Genomic DNA, 18,738 nt, shown 5'->3' with positions numbered 1-18,738 from the left:
CAAACGGGTGGGCTCTGGCCACCTAGGGGGCGTGATGCTGTAGGTTCCCTTTGACCCACACTTTTTCTATGGCTGATTTGATCTTTTCATGATCTGTGTTTTTTGTTGATTTTATTTCTTTACATGACTGGTGCTCTTAAGTTGATGGTTAGTCACATTGCTATTTTCTGCCCATTATTTCATTTTTCCAATAAGATTTTCTTTTTCAAGTTGAGTCTATTATCATTTTTGTCGTTAATTTACGCTGGTTTATTTTTCCATCTCTTTCTGTACTTTTGGGGCCTGAAAAGCTATTCCTATGCTTTGGTGACATGTCAACGTGGTGGTAGTTTTATTTTCTGAAGAAGCATCAGCATCACAGCGATTTTATTCTCAGAACATTAAAGGTCTCATTCACAGAAGCTTTTTGTAATGTCAAAACCCCCCCCTGGAAAACGTTCTGTAAATCAGGGCCTAAAAGCCGAGGTCAGCATTATTGCTGATATTCATTTCAAGACGTATGGGATTACGTCACGCGCAATTTGTTAATGACTATTAAGAAGATCAATTTCAGACGCATATTGAAGACTCTTTTTCGTAATGGCAGGAAGTTGCATGATGTTTAGGGGTTATTTAGTGGATCTGTGGGGATTGGTGTTGCCGGTCTGTAGTGATATTTTGGGGGATTTAGGGACCTGCTCACTATTGCTTGTGAATTCGTTGATGGATGATGTTCGGTGAATGTTGGGGTTACCGAAAGTCGTGTTATGTGTTCATTTAAGTACATTTCATGACCATTGTAATTAACCGACTGCTGGTGCTTTGAGAATCATTTCCAATCGACCTCTTGCCCGCCTTTCTACCCCTCCCACAATTGCCCACCTTCTCAGCAGTTGTGCCATACTCAACATTTTATGAACCAACAAAGAGGGAATTTCTATGATTGAAAGGTTTCTCTTCCTTTAGAAAAACAAATATTCTGATAAGAACCCCCAGACTCCTTTTCATAACCAGGCGCCAGAATGTGCCCTTGCCACCAGCCCTTGGCTAATGATAATTGACTCCTGGCAAGTAAGACACGGTGTGCTGTGTGTATTTGGACAATTGCAGAGGCAAGAATGCTATTGTATGGTGTGATATTTTTATTTATACAGCACCTCTACACAAGGATATGTTTCAAAGCGCTCAAGGAGGGCGGGAAAAAGAGGAAAAAACAAACAGTCGCTCAGAGCCGTTGAAATTCTGAGACGATAATAGTCTGCACAGGCAGAGTAAGTGAGTAAAAAATACATTTAACAGTTTGGGAGACAGCAAATAGGCCTGACGGCGATTCTGCAGTTTTAACAGAGCAATAAAGGGGTGAAGAAAAGGTTAGAACAGACCTACGATCTTCAGGCGTGGTGCTTACGGATTGAGCAAGTGCACAGAGGGTCACAGGGGGAGAGGGAGGATCAAGTGGACCCGGTCGGTTGAGACTGGGTAAGCACAGAGAGAACCACTTTCTAGGGTTCATTTCTCAAGTGCATTGAGTGTGGGTGAGGTGTAGGGCCTTGAGGCAAGTGCGAAAGAGTACTGACCGGGGTGCTGGGGACCAGAGAGACTCTAAGGTACACATGGCGGCCAGTCAGCAAGCTGTAAGAAAGAGGAGGGAGAGGGAGAAAAACAGAACTGGGTTAGCAGGGCAGAGGGAGAGAGCAGGAAGAGAAGAGGAAAGTCTTGAGGAGTCAAGTGACTTTTTATGCCTGGCTAGTAGCTTGCAACTTGAAATGTTGACCCCTGTCATAAGTTTTTAAAAAGGTCACCAGTATTTTGCTGATTAGATTTTATTTCTTTTTTTAATAAAGAATGTACAGCTCCAGTGTCCTCATGGCGTGGGCATAGCATTCCGGTGTGGGCATAGCATTCCTAAATGGCGAGACAGGAGATTACTGCTGGCTGTGGGACTTCAATCCGCAGCATAATCCTGCTGAAATGTTGAGAACTGACTTGGCACTTAAATGGTTACACATCACTATTTCTAAAAAGTAATCGTGAAGGGGGAGGGACTTGACACCCTGTTATGGAGATTTGATTTCTAGTGCCAGGATACCTTCTGGTTTTAGCACCGCTTTGTATGTTTTATTAACATAACATAACACCCTCAGCCTCATGGACAGGGTGGACTTGCTTGCTCACATGCTGTCACAAGACCTTGTTAATTTGGGGGCACCAGGCCCGCTGGCGCCCCGCTAGACTCCCCTCCTGTGACTCCCATATTCTATTTTAATATAAATGTTGAATCTTGGGTTAGTTGGCTTCCCCAGTATATATTTTCCTGTTTGTTTTTCAGCAACAGCTGCAGGCCTATGTGGCGTGGGTGAATTCTCAGCTAAAGAAGAAGCCAGAGGTGAGGCCGGTCCAAGACCTACGGCAAGACCTTCGAGATGGCGTCGTCCTATCACATCTCATTGAGATAGTCGGTCAGTGACATTAGTCCTCCTACTTCCCTTACTTCCTAGTCTTGTTGATGTGGCCACTGCTTGAATGCAACTGGTTTCTCGTGTCTGCTCCTTGCTTTGCAGTCGTTGGACATGTCTGCCACTGGCTTTAGACTCATTTCACGTGACAACGTATCATTTCCATTCGTTTAATATGCCCTCACTTCCCAGCCTGAAATTCTTTATTTGACCGCCCGCTTGATTTCTAGTAACGTGTGACTTGGTTCCCACTTGTTTCAAATGCCCCCGTGTCCATTTTTACTCATTTAGCTTGCCCCCGCCTCTTGATCTCCACTCGAGTGACATGCCAGTTGTTAGGATTTTCACTGCTTTCAACATGCCCCCCTGCTGGCATTTCCACGTGTTTCCCATACCCACTAGGTTTTGCCACACGTGGCTGCTACCGCTACATTTCTCCTTCTCTGGAGGCCGTATGTAGGTCTACTTCTTGGAGTATCCTTGCATGGCCACCACTCAACTCAACAGGTTTCACAGATCCACTTCGCGATTTCCACCCGTTTCACATCCCCACTACCCATTTTTCACCAGTTTCAGCCACCATTTACTCACCAGTTTCACGTGCCTATTGGTCAATTTCTTCTGATGTCACACATGCTGTTTGATTGCTACGACTGTCACATGATCATTGCTCGATTTGCCTCCATCTTATACGCCATTGTTAGTTAAATAACTATTATTGTGCCCCGTGTTTCACTTAGTGTTATCCACTTGTAAGTTGTTGACTTTTTAAACTTTCTGTTTGCTTTTTTAAACACGGAGTTAGATAAGGTTTAAGCTTTCAAGCAGAGACTTCCAAATGGTCCCTCCCGCCCACACTTTGCCTTTAATGTACAGCTGCAAGTTCGTCCTCGCCTTAAAGAGAGTCCTGTAGCGGTGCCGCACCCATCAGCTCTACATATGAAGGCATGGGCCAATGGAGATCTTCAAAGACCTTACATCTGCAGAACGTATTGCAGAGTTAAGATGGAAACACCCAGGGGGCGATTGAGATTTGTTTTCATGATGCACAGGTAACTAATTAATCAGTAGCGCCCATGGGACAGAGGATTGCCAGGATCGGGCACCTGTAAGCCTGGCTTAATGGCCCAGTGTGAAGCGACGGCCATTAAGAAGAGCTCAGGGTCACCTCATTCTTGACAATGCCCTTGCTACCAAAAGCGCTATATAGCGTGTAGTAACCACATTGGGGTGTGAGGGGTAACCAGCAAAGTGAGGTGAAGGCCCCGTTGCCGTGGTGGCGGTGCAGGCATTGGCCGCTGTTCCGCACATGGGAGGGGTGACGTGCTGAGCACGCAGTGCCAGGGCTGTACATGGAAGGAGAAAGTCCGTGGACCGGTGAGGCAGCGGCATGGGCACCAGTCGATGGACCATGCAGATGGACCGAATACGCCCATTTTTTTTAGTAGGCGGACGCTCCCCCCCCCCCCCCCCCCACTTTATTCAAAAATTTTATTTTTAAAAAGCGATTTGCTGTGCCCACTTGAAGTGGGCATTGCCAAGGCCAGGAGTTGAACTCCGGCCCTGTATCTGTGAGGCGAGACACAAGAGAGACCCTAGCCAATTATGGAACCACAAAGGTGGTTCATTAGACAGCCAAACTCTGCATTACATTGTTTGTAGTTTTTATTTTCGAAATTCGGCACAAGTGTCCTGCATACAGCCATTTTCCCTTTTAAAAAAAAAAGGCCAAAAAAGGCCACTGACACTCTGGGTTTTCAGTCGGGGTGCGAATAGCATTAATAGCCACAGGGAATAGAATGGACAGGTAAGCTCCCCCTTTTAATGCTTAAATTCACTCTGTGTATCTGGGAATGTAGAGCATAGACACACATTGAAGACATTAGTGACTATCGCCGCATTACAATGTAATGACTTTCTCTCCTGTGGAGTTACTATTCTGGATAATATTTGCTCTCAAATAGCACCACTTACACCTATAAAGATTTTTAAAAAATCGGCTTGAGAAAGTGGTTACCAGCCAACTGCAGGGGTATGTATAGAAGAAGTCACTACTTGACCCTTTTCAATGTGGTTTCAGACCCAAGTTTGGGAGTGAGTTCGTTCGCTGGTAGTGCACCATGATTTGCTACTGGCCGCGGATAAAGGAGATCTCTCATTATTGGTAATGTTGTATCTCTCTGCTGCCTTTGACGCGGTTGACCATCCGACCCTGCATAGGCGCTTGAGAGAAATCGGCAACATCTCTGAACATGCAATGGAATGATTCGGCTTATTTCTCTTAAGCCGATGTCAACACATTAAAATCGGTGGTTTTCTTTCAGATGCCGTTCATCAGGGCTGCAGAATATTACAGGGATCTTCCCGGTCACCCCTGCTCGTTAATCTTTACCTGCGGCCTTTGGTGAACATCCTGAGGAGTCATCCGATTCATTTTCAGTCTTATGCCAATGACACCCAGGTGTTCATCAAAATAGGGAATGTTGATAAAACATTCCTCAGGGTCAAACAGTGTCTCGACCAAGTCAACTTCTGAATGTCAGAAAATCAGCTGCAACTTAATCCAGCCAAGACCGAGGTTGCCCTGTTTGAAATGAAACATCTCCTTGCTGCACTTTTTGGGGGCTAAACTAAAATCTGGCTCTAAAATAAAAAATCTTGGGTGTATTTGGTAGAATAATCTTGGCAGTGAAAGCCAGGTCTGTGCCAAGGTTCAGGCAGTGTTCAACTCTCTGCTTCTGTTACGGCAAAATCTGACGTTTATTCCAGGTGCTGATCATGCTGTTGCAGTGGGCTCCTTAGTAAATTCACATGTGGACTAAAGCAACAACCTTCTTGCTGGAATTCCAACTAAGCAGCGGCAGAGATTGCAATGGGCACAGAACGCTGCTGTAAGATTGGTCTGCCGATTGAGCAGGTCTGCCCATGTCTCGGCTGCCTGCTGGACCCTCCAATGGCTGGCAGTAGAAGATAGAATTAACTATAAGGTGGCCTGTCTGATCATCAAGCGCTTGAAGGGTTCAGCCCCTTCACATATGGGGGATAAACTTAGTTGGTATCAACCGACTTGGACGTTACGCTCTGGGGACCAATTGCTGTTGAACATTCCTTGATCCTGCTGTGTTACAAGGGGAGACAGAAGCAGGGGAGCCGACTTATGAATTTCCAGGGTTCAGTAGCACACCTGGGAGTGGGTAGTTGAACTGGCTTTGAGGTCCCCGTTTCTCTGTGATAGCATACTCTTGAGGGCATACTTTTTTAATGAACATTTAATTGCAACTGCATGTGTATACCAAGTGCTTAATTTGTAAAACAGCAGGTGCCTGTGCCCAAATATGTTCTAGCACTTCTGTGACACTTGGGCAGTTCCACAGCACTGCTGCCACCCAAGGTCGGACTGGGACAAAAAATAGGCCCGGTCACCCAAAAAAAAGTGGCCCACCCCTCGCCTCAAAAAAGTGGCCCACCCCTCACCTCACGACACTTGACCTCTGATGATATCACCGGAAGTGATGTCATTTGACCACACACCAAAGTGACATCCCTGGAAGCGATGAAACACAACCTTTCACCCCTTGACAAAATAGGAAGTGGCATCAAATAGCATTGTTCCTAAGTAAACTACACTACGAAAAATATGGTTATGATTTCACTAATGTGATTTACATTTCACACAAGAATGGATCACCATACGTATCATTAATATCTGTGTGTATAGATCCATATTGTCAAAATACTGTGACTCCAAGCAGACATCCAAGGCCACGCCACATGATAATATGGTATTATATAGCACTTACCCTTAAGCTCTTTTTTATAGAACAAATATGCATACATTATCACCCAACCTGTGTTGGTACTTATATCGACCCAAGAAGGATGAAAGGTTTTTGAAGAATAAAAAATGAAAAAATATTTATTTTTTTCAAACCGGCCCAAGCATGGCCTGAAACCGGCCCTTACTCCCCAGGGACTATTTTGGCCCAGCCAGGGGCCAATCCGACCCTGCTGCCACCACCCATAGTGTGACAGAGCCTGGCCTTTGTGGGGCCTCAGGCTCCATTAGGAGCCTATTCATGAAGACAACAAAAAGCACACACTTTCTTTTGTCGTGATGACCATCATCAAGGCAAAAGAAGGTGTGCGCTTTTTCTTTTGCCTTCATTAATAGGCTCCTAATGGAGCCTGAGACCTCACAAAGGCCCGGACCCTGTCACACTAAGCATGTGTGGCAGGGGCCATGGATCGGGCTTCTGCTTGTTAATGAAGCAACAGCCCGACCCTTTGGTCATTTATCCTCTCTTTTTTTTGTTCTTTTTTCTTTTCAAACTGTGGATATCCACCCCCCTGGGCATGAGGCTGCGGCCCACCAGAGGGGCGCGCCCCACAGTTTGAATACCGCTGCAGCTAAGCCCTCCCCTCCAGGACCACACCCTGCATTTTTTAATCCACAAAAAGGACGGAGGTTTGAGACCCATGTTGGACTTAAGAAACTTGAACAAGTTCTTCAGTAAGGACAAGTTCAAGATGGTTACCCTTTCACAGATCCTTCAGACCCTCCAGCTCCAGGACTGGATGATATAATTGGACATTCAGGATGCTTACTTTCAGTTGACTATACATCTCAAGCACAGATAGTACCTGAGGTTCGTCATTGGGGGTTCTAATTATCAGTTTTGAGTTCTGCCATTTGGGGCTGTCCTCTGCCCAGAGTGTTTTCACCAAGTTGATGGCGGTGTTGGCAGAGAGTCTTAGGGCAGGGGGGATTCATGTCTACCCCTACCTGGATGATTGGCTGATCAGGGCTCTGTCTCCAGAACAGACCCTGGATCATCTCAGCGTGATTTGCCACTTTCTCCACAAACTGGGCTTCTCCCTCAATTACAAGAAGTTAAATATGATACCATCTCAAAGACTCCAATTTATCTGAGCAGTCCTGGATGGCTCCCCGGGAAAAGCCTTGCCACCCGCGGTGAGGGCTCAACACATTCTGCAGATGGTCACCACATTTCAGAGTTCCCATAGTCTTCCGGCCTTTGATTTGTTTGAGGTTGCTAGGCCTCTTTGCATCCTGCATATTCCTCATGCCAGAGGCTCTCAGGCAGGATGTCAGATCTCCTTTAGGTCCTGAGCAGAGTCGCAGAGGACCTTCTGTGGTGGGCCTTCGAGGACAACATTCTGAAGGGAGAACCCTTTTGGCAACCATGGCCGGAGATAACAGTAGTGATGAATGCTTCACTCAACGGTTGGAGAGCACATAGTAATGATCTGGCAATCGGCGGTCGTTGGTCTCCATCTGAGTCCAAACTACACATCAACCTTTTGAAGCTGAGGGCAATCAGACTAGCGCTGAAGGCCTTTTTGCCCTCTGTACAGGTAAAGAATGTCCTGATAATGACGGATAACACAGTGGCCATGAACTACCTCAACAGGAGAGGAGATGTAGGATCACTACCACTGTGCAGAGAGGCAATGCAGCTCTCGTACTGTACAGTTCAAGAATGAATCTCCCTATGGGCAGTTCACTGTAGCCGGAAAGGAGAACACAGCGGCGGCCGCTCTGAGCAGGTAGAGCACAGTCTCCCTTGAATGGGAACTAGCTCACGAAGTCCTTCAAAAGATCTTCACCCTTTGAGGAACCCCTCATGTGGATCTGTTTGCGACCAGTGTCGACCGGAAGTGCAAGCTATTCTGCTCCAGGGAATTTCCCCCAAGAGGAGATCTAGGAGACGTGTTTGTAGTGGACTGGGAATTTCCACTGCTGTACGCATTTCCTCTAGTCCCCGTCATTCCTCACGTGATCAGGAGGTTGGGAAAGTTCGGGAAATCCGTGTTCGTAATTGCCCCTGATTGGGCCAGGAGTATGTGATACCCGGACCTTCTGGACATGTCCATCTGCCGTCCAATACGTCTTCCACAAAGGGAGGAGCTTCTCTCTCGAGAGGAGGGTCTGATTCTCCATCCAGACGTCAAAACACTCAGCCTTCACGCATGGTTTCTGAGAGGGTGAGGTACAAGGATTTGGACCTCCCAGAAGTCGCAATGGAGATTTTGCTTTCGGCCAGAAGGCCAGCAACAAAATCGTCATACAGTGTTGTTGGAACAAGTTCAGCAGCTGGTGTAGGGATAAGAATGTGGATCCATTTCAGTGCGATACACCCACAGTGTTATCTTTTCTGCTGCATTTTACAAATCTGGGGATCCAGATCACAACAATAAAAGGTTATCTGGCAGTGATTTGAATTTTCAAGCGCTCATCAGAAGGAAACCTCATACATTAAGATCCCTTTAATCATTCAGTTTCTTAAAGGATTCCTACTCCCTTTCAGGTTCCTGTTTGGGATTTAAATCTTGTATTAAAATTCTTAACATGCATTCTTTTTAAACCGATGCATTCATGTCCATTGAGTCTATTGACACTAGAAACTGTTTTACTAGTCGCAATCACATCTGCCCGCAGGGTGAGCAAATTGCAAGCACTGTCTTGTAAACCTCCACATACAGTCTTCCATAAGGATAAGGTTATTCTTAAAGTAAGACCTTCTTTTCTGCCATAAATAGTCTCTGACTTTCATTTGTCCCAAAAGATAGTTTTACCAACTTTTTATCCTCCTCCTCATCATGGAAAGGAGAAGGAGAGGTTACATAGACTGGACTCGAGGAGGGCTCTCAATTTTTATATCTCGCGAATGTCTAAAATTCGCCAGTATTACCAATTATTCATGGGATATACAGGCCATGAATTGAGGTTAGCTATAACTAAACTGACTATATCCAGAAGGATTATTCTGGCTATTCAAGAATGTTATAGACTAGCTGGTAAATATCCCCCAGAAGGTTTAAGAGCAACTAGGGGCATGGCTACTCCTTCCGCTCTTCAGAGAAGAGTACCTATTACATACATTTGTGCAGCAGCTACATGGTCTACCGTACAAACATTGTGAAACATTACTTCCTGGACACTTCTTCCACTCAAGAGGGAGCTTTCAGGAAAGTTGTCTTGCACTCTGTCCATGCTAAATGCTAAAGACAGAACTAAATTAGTTTCCCTCCTCCAAGACTATTACTGCTTTGGGAGGCTATCAAAGAAGAGAAATACGTGAGAGGACACAATCCATCTGAAGAACAAGTTACTTACCCCCTGGTAACGTTCTTTCGATTGGATGTTCCTCCCAAGTATTCCTCATCTCCCCTTCCAATCCTCCCAGCTACAGAATTTACGTGTTGTACACTCCGCGCTCTCTTAGAAGTCTTCTAAGTCTAAAGAGGCACTATTAATTCCTCTAAACATGGAAAAACAAGAACTGAAGCCAACGGGCGCTGCGCATGCAACATATACTGCGGATGACGTTGACCATCAGACGGAGGCCTTTGAGGGACATTGAGTCATTGATGCTACCGTACAGCGCCCTCTGTCGAGACATTTCTTTCTGAAGCTGGAAGATAATTATCCGAGATGAGGAATACGTGGGAGGAACATCCAATCGAAAGAACCTTACTTGTTCTTTCAAAGAAAGGGCTGTTAGAGGCTCCTTTTGCAGGTTTCCAATGCGGTCCCATCTGAAAAAAGGGCCCCTCACACTGTTTGGTGGTTCTGCTTTGTATCTCTACATATTATCTGAGCCTCTGTACGATTAAGTTTGTCCTTGTGCACGATTTATAAATGCCTCAAATTCAAAAATGAAAGGATCATATATAAGGGCAACACAAGGTTTTATAGTTTGTGTATCATGTGAAAGTTACATTTGCGCATTCTTTGTAGTAGCTCGTGCTTAGTGGGTAATACCTGAAACCCAGGAGCTGGTTTTAGCTCCCGCTCACCAAATTTCTATTTTCATCCCTCCCCAATTTTTAATATATCTGGGCTGGAGGGGCACTGAGAGGGAGCAGCCCACAGAATGTCAAAGGGGGAGGGGTGAATGATGTTCATATTTTATTTTTTAATGTATTTCGTCTTTTTTCCAAAAGCACTATATCTGAAAGTATTCATTGGACACGTTAAGACCGGCCAGTATGGAAGGTTTGACCTTTTATTTGACATTTACTGAAAACAAACTGTGTTTACAATATAAATGGCAAATACATGTTTGACTGTGTATGCCTGGCAGCATTGCACACAAACATGAAGTGTGGTTATTGTGATAGATCCAATGGAGGCATCACATATTCCCCAGCAGTGACCTCCTCCAATGTGGGCAGGGAACGGGAGCCACTACCTGTTCCTGACCCTGAGGGCGGCTATATGAGGGAAGATTACATGAGAGAAGAAAACCACCAGGCAGATGTCATGGCTTCATTGGATGAAACATGGTATCGCCCCTCTGCCCATGGAAAAGACCCCCTGATAACCAATGCCCTAATGCCCTATTGGCACTTTTCTGTTCCCACCTTCATGGAAAATAGAGAAACCTCTTCCCAACACCCTTTAGGTCGAACTCCCACCCCTGGTCTAAAAAGTAAAAGCTCCAAGAATACCCTTTTCAGTTCTAATTCCTCTTCGTATAGAACTGTTTTTTTTTTTCTCAAAGGGAACCATTGAGAGAGATTTTCCAAGTACTATGCATAAATTGACATCAATGGACTCAAATTCCCACAACCACCTAAGTACTGGGAGGTGGAGGATGAAGGAAATGATGCAGAGCAAAGGAGCCTCAAGCTCAATGAGCATGCTAGTTGTTTTCAGAAAGCATCAGTGTGCAGGACATTTAAAGAGGGCAAACAAGCTATTGGGCGCAGTTATGTAGGAGAGGACGTTGCATCTCCCTCAGAGGCCTGTGGAAGCTGGAGGCATGAGTCGGTGTGGCAGAGCGAAAGAGCTCTCCAGCAAGGAGGGAAAGTATTGTTGTGTGAGCAAGCCATTCCACAGAGATGCCGGGAACCACAGGAAGATTCCTGGGCATTCGTCAGCTGGAAGAAGCAACGTTAACCTTACCGGAACCTGAAGGAAAGCAGGCGTGCAGAAGCAGAGCCGCGAGAGAAACCAGAGAAACGTCAAAGCCATCCAGAGTGGAAGGCAAGCGGCAAAGCTACGCTGCGTAAGAGCGATCAGGACCCAAGACGACACACAGAGCCGGTGAGTCAGCCCAAACAAAGTGGGGACCTCGGGGCATTTTGGCGCCAACGCCTAATACAGTTTGAATATTGTAAAGCTGCATAGACAGAAACAATAAGAAGATTGCTTGTGAGTCAAAAAGGTAGAGTACAAATATGAACCCCAACAATGTATGAGAGCATGGAATGCAGATATGGGAAAACTGAAAGTGAACACTGAAACAAATAGAAATACCAAAGCAAGCAAAAGATATGCAACTTTGGATGTAAAGAGAGACTGTTATCAATATATGGAAATTGGAAGTCCTGGCAGGGGAGTATACCAAGCAATTGCAAACCTACAAGAAGTCCCAAGAAAGGACAATGTTTGATTGAACAAAGAAGAAACCTTTTAAAAGAAGAAATGCCAAAGCTAAGCAGTTCTGTAACAAACAGGATTGTTGTGGGTCAAGAAAGACACAAAGAACTGTTAGACCAAGAAACATTGCCATACCATTGAAGAATCCAGTGGAAGGCAACCGCCCTTTGGAACTAAGATTGTGTTATATTGGAGAACCTTTATATTGGAGCTGTTTCTATTTTAATTTATGTGTTAAAGATATTTCCCTTCTCACCTCATTATTTGCTTTGTAGTGTGAGGGTCAGGATAGGATTTTTTTGACACAAGGGCAGTTTTTGATTTCTGACAGATCCTTAGTTTTTAGTTATAGGTAGGGAAATGCCTCTTAGAGCAGGGTCATAGAGGCATTTTCCCAACCCATTTTATGTTAAATAAAAGTATTTAACCAAAACCATGTCAACTTTGTGTCTGGCTTTCATTTCTGACCCCTCACATTATGGTGACATGCACTATTTTACACAAAGCAGGCAGTGCACACATATTTTGTTAACCATCAACATGGGCCGAGTGTATTTCTCTTAGGTCGAGTATTTAAAGGAAGGAGCTCACCCTTTATTACCAGTGGGATTTTTGAAAATTTGCAAGACCTGTGAAACCTGGACAAGCTCCGGTTTAACAATTTTGGCACTGTTACTTAAGCTTGTTCCAAAAAAGAAGCATCCATTTCTGTTATAGTTAAACGCGAGTCATAAGCGTTTATGCCAACCTTATTCTGAAAAGAAAGTAGTTAAAACCTGTTTTTTTAGTCAGAATGTTGTCGGTCTGGTGCAAAACCTAATGTTTTGCAGCAATGGTGGTGCTGCAATTCTTTTATGCTTCTGAGCTGGAGTGTCTAAGGTAATTTTATTCTGTTGCCGGAGTACCTGCTCTGGCACCAACCAATGAGGGGCATCCCATTCGTGTGGCTGAAAAGTAGTTACTTTAATATGTTTCTGCAGTCAACTTTTATTCCTAATTAAACGTATGTCTTCGTTTTTACAAGAGACTTAAAGTTGGTCCAAAGGCGGTGTTTGGTTAACTTGTGCATGCTTCTTGTCCTAGCTGGAGAAAAGCTGAACGGAATCCAAGCAAGTCCCGGCAGTCAGCAGGAAATGAGGGAAAATGTGGACAAGGTTCTGCAGTTTGTGGCATCAAAGAAGATCTGCATGCACCAAACATCGGCAAAAGGTGAGTGTTCCAGAGTGGCCAATCTATAACTGCCGCAACAAACAAACCGGAGTGGCCAATCTATAACTGCCGCAACAAACAAACCAGAGTGGCCAATCTATAACTGCCACAACAAACAAACCAGAGTGGCCAATCTATAACTGCCGCAACAAACAAACCAGAGTGGCCAATCTATAACTGCCGCAACAAACAAACCAGAGTGGCCAATCTATAACTGCCGCAACAAACAAACCTCCACTAAGCACAACGGCTACTAGCCCTACACTCTTTGCCGTGTTTTACTACTGCATTGCCAATTGTAAAACCAAGAAAATGCACATCCTTGTAAACTGCGCACAGATACCCCCGGGTTCGTAGCACATTATAAATAAATAAACAAAGAAACAAACTCCATATATGTAAACCCACCTATGCTCAAGAGCAATCGTCCACACAATGCATATGTCAAAGTTCAGTTTAGCACAAGAATAATCAACCGTATACTGCGTACTTCCAACCCAACCCAGCTAAGCACAAGAACAATCACCCCTACACTCCACACATGTAACCCTAGGTATGCAAAACAGCAATCACCCCTACACTGCAGACAGGCAAGCACAGGGGCAGCCATCCCCACCCTCCATAGTCTAACCCCAGGCATGCAGAAGAGCACTCACCCCTACACTGCAGACATGCAAGCACAGGATCAGCCATCCCCACCCTCCATATTCTAACCCTAGGCATGCAAAAGAGCACTCATCCCTACACTGCAGACATGCAAGCACAATAGCAGCCATCCCCTCCCTCCATAGTCTAACCCCAGGCATGCAAAAGAGCACTCACCCCTACACTGCAGACATGCAAGCACAGGATCAGCCACCCCTACCCTCCATAATCTAACCCCAGGCATGCAAAAGAGCACTCATCCCTACACTGCAGACATGCAAGCACAGGATCAGCCATCCCCACCCTCCATAATCTAACCCTAGGCATGCAAAAGAGCACTCACCCCTACACTGCAGACAGGCAAGCACAGGTGCAGCCATCCCCACCCTCCATGATCTAACCCTAGACGTACAGAAGAGCACTCATCCCTACACTCCACACATGTAACCCTAGGTATGCAAAACAGCAATCACCCCTACACTGCAGGCAGCCAAGCACAGGGGCAGCCCCCCCACCCTCCATAATCTAACCCTAGGTGTGCAAAAGAGCACTTATCCTTACACTGCAGACATGCAAGCACAGGATCAGCCATCCCCACCCTCCATAATCTAACCCTAGGCATGCAAAAGAGCACTCATCCCTACACTGCAGACATGCAAGCACAGGAGCAGCCATCCCCACCCTCCATAATCTAACCGCAGGCGTGCAAAAGAGCACTCATCCCTACACTGCAGACATGCAAGCACAGGAGCAGCCATCCCCACCCTCCATAATCTAACCCTAGGCGTGCCAAAGAGCACTCATCTCTACGCTGCAGACATGCAAGCACAGGAGCAGCCATCCCCACCCTCCATAATCTAACCGCAGGCGTGCAAAAGAGCACTCATCCCTACACTGCAGACATGCAAGCACAGGAGCAGCCATCCCCACCCTCCATGATCTAACCCTAGGCATGCCAAAGAGCACTCATCTCTACGCTGCAGACATGCAAGCACATGAGCAGCCATCCCCACCCTCCATAATCTAACCACAGGCATGCAAAAGAGCAAGCATCCCTACGCTGCAGACATGCAAGAACAGGAGCTGCCACCCCTACCCTCTATTATTAACACTAGGCATGCAAAAGAGCACTCATCCCTACACTGCAGACATGCAAGCACAAGAGCAGCCCCCCACTCTCCATAATCTAACCCTAGGTGTGCCAAAGAGCACTCATCTCTACGCTGCAGACATGCAAGCACAGGAGCAGCCATCCCCACCCTCCATGATCTAACCCTAGGCATGCCAAAGAGCACTCATCTCTACGCTGCAGACATGCAAGCACAAGAGCAGCCATCCCCACCCTCCATGATCTAACCCTAGGCATGCCAAAGAGCACTCATCTCTATGCTGCAGACAGGCAAGCACAAGAGCAGCCATCCCCACCCTCCATAATCTAACCACAGGCATGCAAAAGAGCAAGCATCCCTACGATGCAGACATGCAAGAACAGGAGCTGCCACCCCTACCCTCTATTATTAACCCTAGGCATGCAAAAGAGCACTCATCCCTACACTGCAGACATGCAAGCACAAGAGCAGCCCCCCACTTTCCATAATCTAACCCTAGGTGTGCAAAAGAGCACTCATCCCTACACTGCAGACATGCAAGCACAAGAGCAGCCATCCCCACCCTCCATAATCTAACCCCAGGCATGCAAAAGAGCACTCATCCCTACACTGCAGACATGCAAGCACAAGAGCAGCCCCCCCCCCGCTCCACCCTCCATAATCCAACCCTAGGTGTGCAAAAGAGCACTCATCCCTACACTGCAGACATGCAAGCACAAGAGCAGCCATCCCCACCCTCCAAAATCTAACCCTAGGCATGCCAAAGAGCACTCATCCCTACGCTGCAGACATGGAAGCACAGGAGCTGCCACCCCTTCCCTCCATAATCTAACCCCAGGCATGCAAAAGAGCAAGCATCCCTACGCTGCAGACATGTAAGCACAGGAGCTGCCACCCCTACCCTCCATTATCTAACCCTAGGCATGCAAAAGAGCACTCATCCCTACGCTGCAGACATGCAAGCACAAGAGCAGCCATCCCCACCCTCCATAGTCTAACACTAGGCATGCAAAAGAGCACTCATCCCTACGCTGCAGACATGCAAGCACAAGAGCAGCCATCCCCACCCTCCATAATCTAACCCCAGGCATGCAAAAGAGCAAGCATCCCTACACTGCAGACATGCAAGCACAAGAGCAGCCATCCCCACCCTCCATAATCTAACCCCAGGCATGCAAAAGAGCAAGCATCCCTACACTGCAGACATGCAAGCACAAGAGCAGCCATCCCCACCCTCCATAATCTAACCCCAGGCATGCAAAAGAGCAAGCATCCCTACACTGCAGAGATGCAAGCACAGGGGCTGCCACCCCTACCCTCCATTATCTAACCCTAGGCATGCAAAAGAGCACTCATCCCTACACTGCAGACATGCAAGCACAGGAGCAGCCATTCATACCCTCCACAATCTAACCCTACGCATGCAAAAGAGCACTCATCCCTACACTGCAGACATGAAAGCACAGTAGCAGCCATTCCTACCCTCCACAATCTAACCGGAGCCATGCAAAAGAGCACTCATCCCTACACTGCAGACATGCAAGCACAGGAGCAGCCATCCCCACCCTCCATAATCTAACACTAGGCGTGCAAAAGAGCACTCATCCCTACACTGCAGACATGCAAGCGCAAGAGCAGCCCCCCCACCCTCCATAATCTAACCCTAGGTGTGCAAAAGAGCACTCATCCCTACACTGCAGACATGCAAGCACAAGAGCAGCCATCGCCACCCTCCATACTCTAACCTCAGACATGCAAAGGAGCAAGCATCCCTACGCTGCAGACATACAAGAACAAGAGCAGCCATCCCCACCCTCCATAATCGAACCCTAGGCGTGCAAAAGAGCATTCATCCCTACACTGCAGACATGCAAGCACAGGGGCAGCCATCCCCACCCTCCATAATCTAACCCTAGGCGTGCAAAAGAGCACCTATCCCTACACTGCAGACATGCAAGCACAAGAGCAGCCCCCCACCCTCCATAATCTAACCCTAGGTGTGCAAAAGAGCACTCATCCCTACACTGCAGACATGCAAGCACAACAGCAGCCATTGCCACCCTCCATAATCTAACCTCGGGCATGGAAAAGAGCAAGCATCCCTACGCTGCAGACCTGCAAGAACAGGAGTAGCCATCCCCACCCTCCATAATCTAACCCTAGGCATGCAAAAGAGCTCTCATCCCTACACTGCAGACATGAAAGCACAGGAGCATCCATTCCTACCCTCCATAATCTAATCCTAGGCATGCAAAAGAGCACTCATCCCTACACTGCAGACATGCAAGCACAGGAGCAGCCATCCCCACCCTCCATAATCTAACCCTAGGCATGCAAAGGAGCACTCATCCCTACGCTGCAGACATGCAAGCACGGGAGCTGCCACCCCTACCCGCCATTATCTAACCCTAGGCATGCAAAAGAGCCATCATCCCTACGCTGCAGACATGCAAGCACAAGAGCAGTCATCCCCACCCTCCATAAACTAACCCTAGGCATGCCAAAGAGCACTCATCCCTATGCTGCAGACATGCAAGCACAGGAGCTGTCACCCCTACCCTCCATAATCTAACCCCAGGCATGCAAAAGAGCAAGCATCCCTATGCTGCAGACATGCAAGCACAGGAGCTGCCAGCCCTACCCCCCATTATCTAACCCTAGGCATGCAAAAGAGCACTCATCCCTACACTGCAGACATGCAAGCACAGGAGCTGCCATCCCCACCCTGCATAATCTAACCCTAGGCGTGCAAAAGTGCACTCATCCCTACACTGCAGACATGCAAGCACAGGGGCAGCCATCCCCACCATCCATAATCTAACCCTAGGCGTGCAAAAGAGCACTCATCCCTACACTGCAGACATGCAAGCACAAGAGCAGCCCCCACCCTCCATAATCTAACCATAGGTGTGCAAAAGAGCACTCATCCCTACACTGCAGATATGCAAGCACAACAGCAGCCATTGCCACCCTCCATAATCTAACCTCAGGCATGCAAAAGAGCAAGCATCCCTACGCTGCAGACATGCAAGAACAGGAACAGCCATCCCCACCCTCCATAATCTAACCCTAGGCATGCAAAAGAGCTCTCATCCCTACACTGCAGACATGAAAGCACAGGAGCAGCCATTCCTACCCTCCATAATCTAATCCTAGGCATGCAAAAGAGCACTCATCCCTACACTGCAGACATGCAAGCACAGGAGCAGCCATCCCCACCCTCCATAATCTAACCCTAGGCATGCAAAGGAGCACTCATCCCTACGCTGCAGACATGCAAGCACGGGATCAGCCACCCCTACACGCCATTATCTAACCCTAGGCATGCAAAAGAGCCATCATCCCTACGCTGCAGACATGCAAGCACAAGAGCAGCCATCGCCACCCTCCATAATCTAACCTCAGGCATGCAAAAGAGCACTCATCCCTACACTGCAGACATGCAAGCACGGGATCAGCCACCCCTACCCTCCATAATCTAACCCTAGACGTGCAAAAGAGCACTCATCCCTACACTGCAGACATGAAAGCACAGGAGCAGCCATTCCTACCCTCCATAATCTAACCCTAGGCATGCAAAAGAGCACTCATCGCTACTCTGCAGACATGCAAGCACAGGAGCAGCCATCCCCACCCTCCATAATCTAACCCTAGGCGTGCAAAAGAGCACTCATCCCTACACTGCAGACATGCAAGCACAAGAGCAGCTATCCTCACCCTCCATAATCTAACCCTAGGCGTGCATAAGAGCAAGCATCCCTACGCTGCAGACATGCAAGCACAAGAGCAGCCATCCCCACCCTCCATAATCTAACCCTAGGCATGCAAAAGAGCACTCATCCCTATGCTACAGACATGCAAGCACAAGAGCAGCCATCCCCACCCTCCATAATCTAACCCTTGGCGTCGTCCGAAAGAGCACTCATCCCTA

At 47.1% G+C, this 18,738-nt stretch overlaps 1 protein-coding gene across 5 annotated transcripts in view; it reads left to right on the top strand.

Annotated features, from left to right (window-relative positions):
• Positions 1–18,738, top strand: part of DIXDC1 (DIX domain containing 1) — a 560,841-nt gene that overhangs the window by 190,816 nt on the left and 351,287 nt on the right. For all 5 annotated transcript variants that reach the window (XR_011274537.1, XM_069614294.1, XM_069614291.1 and 2 more), the window contains 2 exons: positions 2,309–2,438; positions 12,928–13,053. Coding sequence is in view for 4 of the 5 variants with exons in the window: in XM_069614294.1 (XP_069470395.1) it covers positions 2,309–2,438; positions 12,928–13,053 (256 nt within the window). In the remaining variant the exon portion in view is untranslated. The remainder of the gene's footprint in view (positions 1–2,308; positions 2,439–12,927; positions 13,054–18,738) is intronic.

Source organism: Ambystoma mexicanum, chromosome 9, assembly GCF_040938575.1.
Source record: "Ambystoma mexicanum isolate Mex_15411 chromosome 9, UKY_AmexF1_1, whole genome shotgun sequence".
NCBI classification, from domain to species: Eukaryota; Metazoa; Chordata; class Amphibia; order Caudata; family Ambystomatidae; genus Ambystoma; species Ambystoma mexicanum.
Note: the sequence above shows the minus strand (reverse complement) of the source record. Positions and strands in the feature narration are given on the sequence as shown.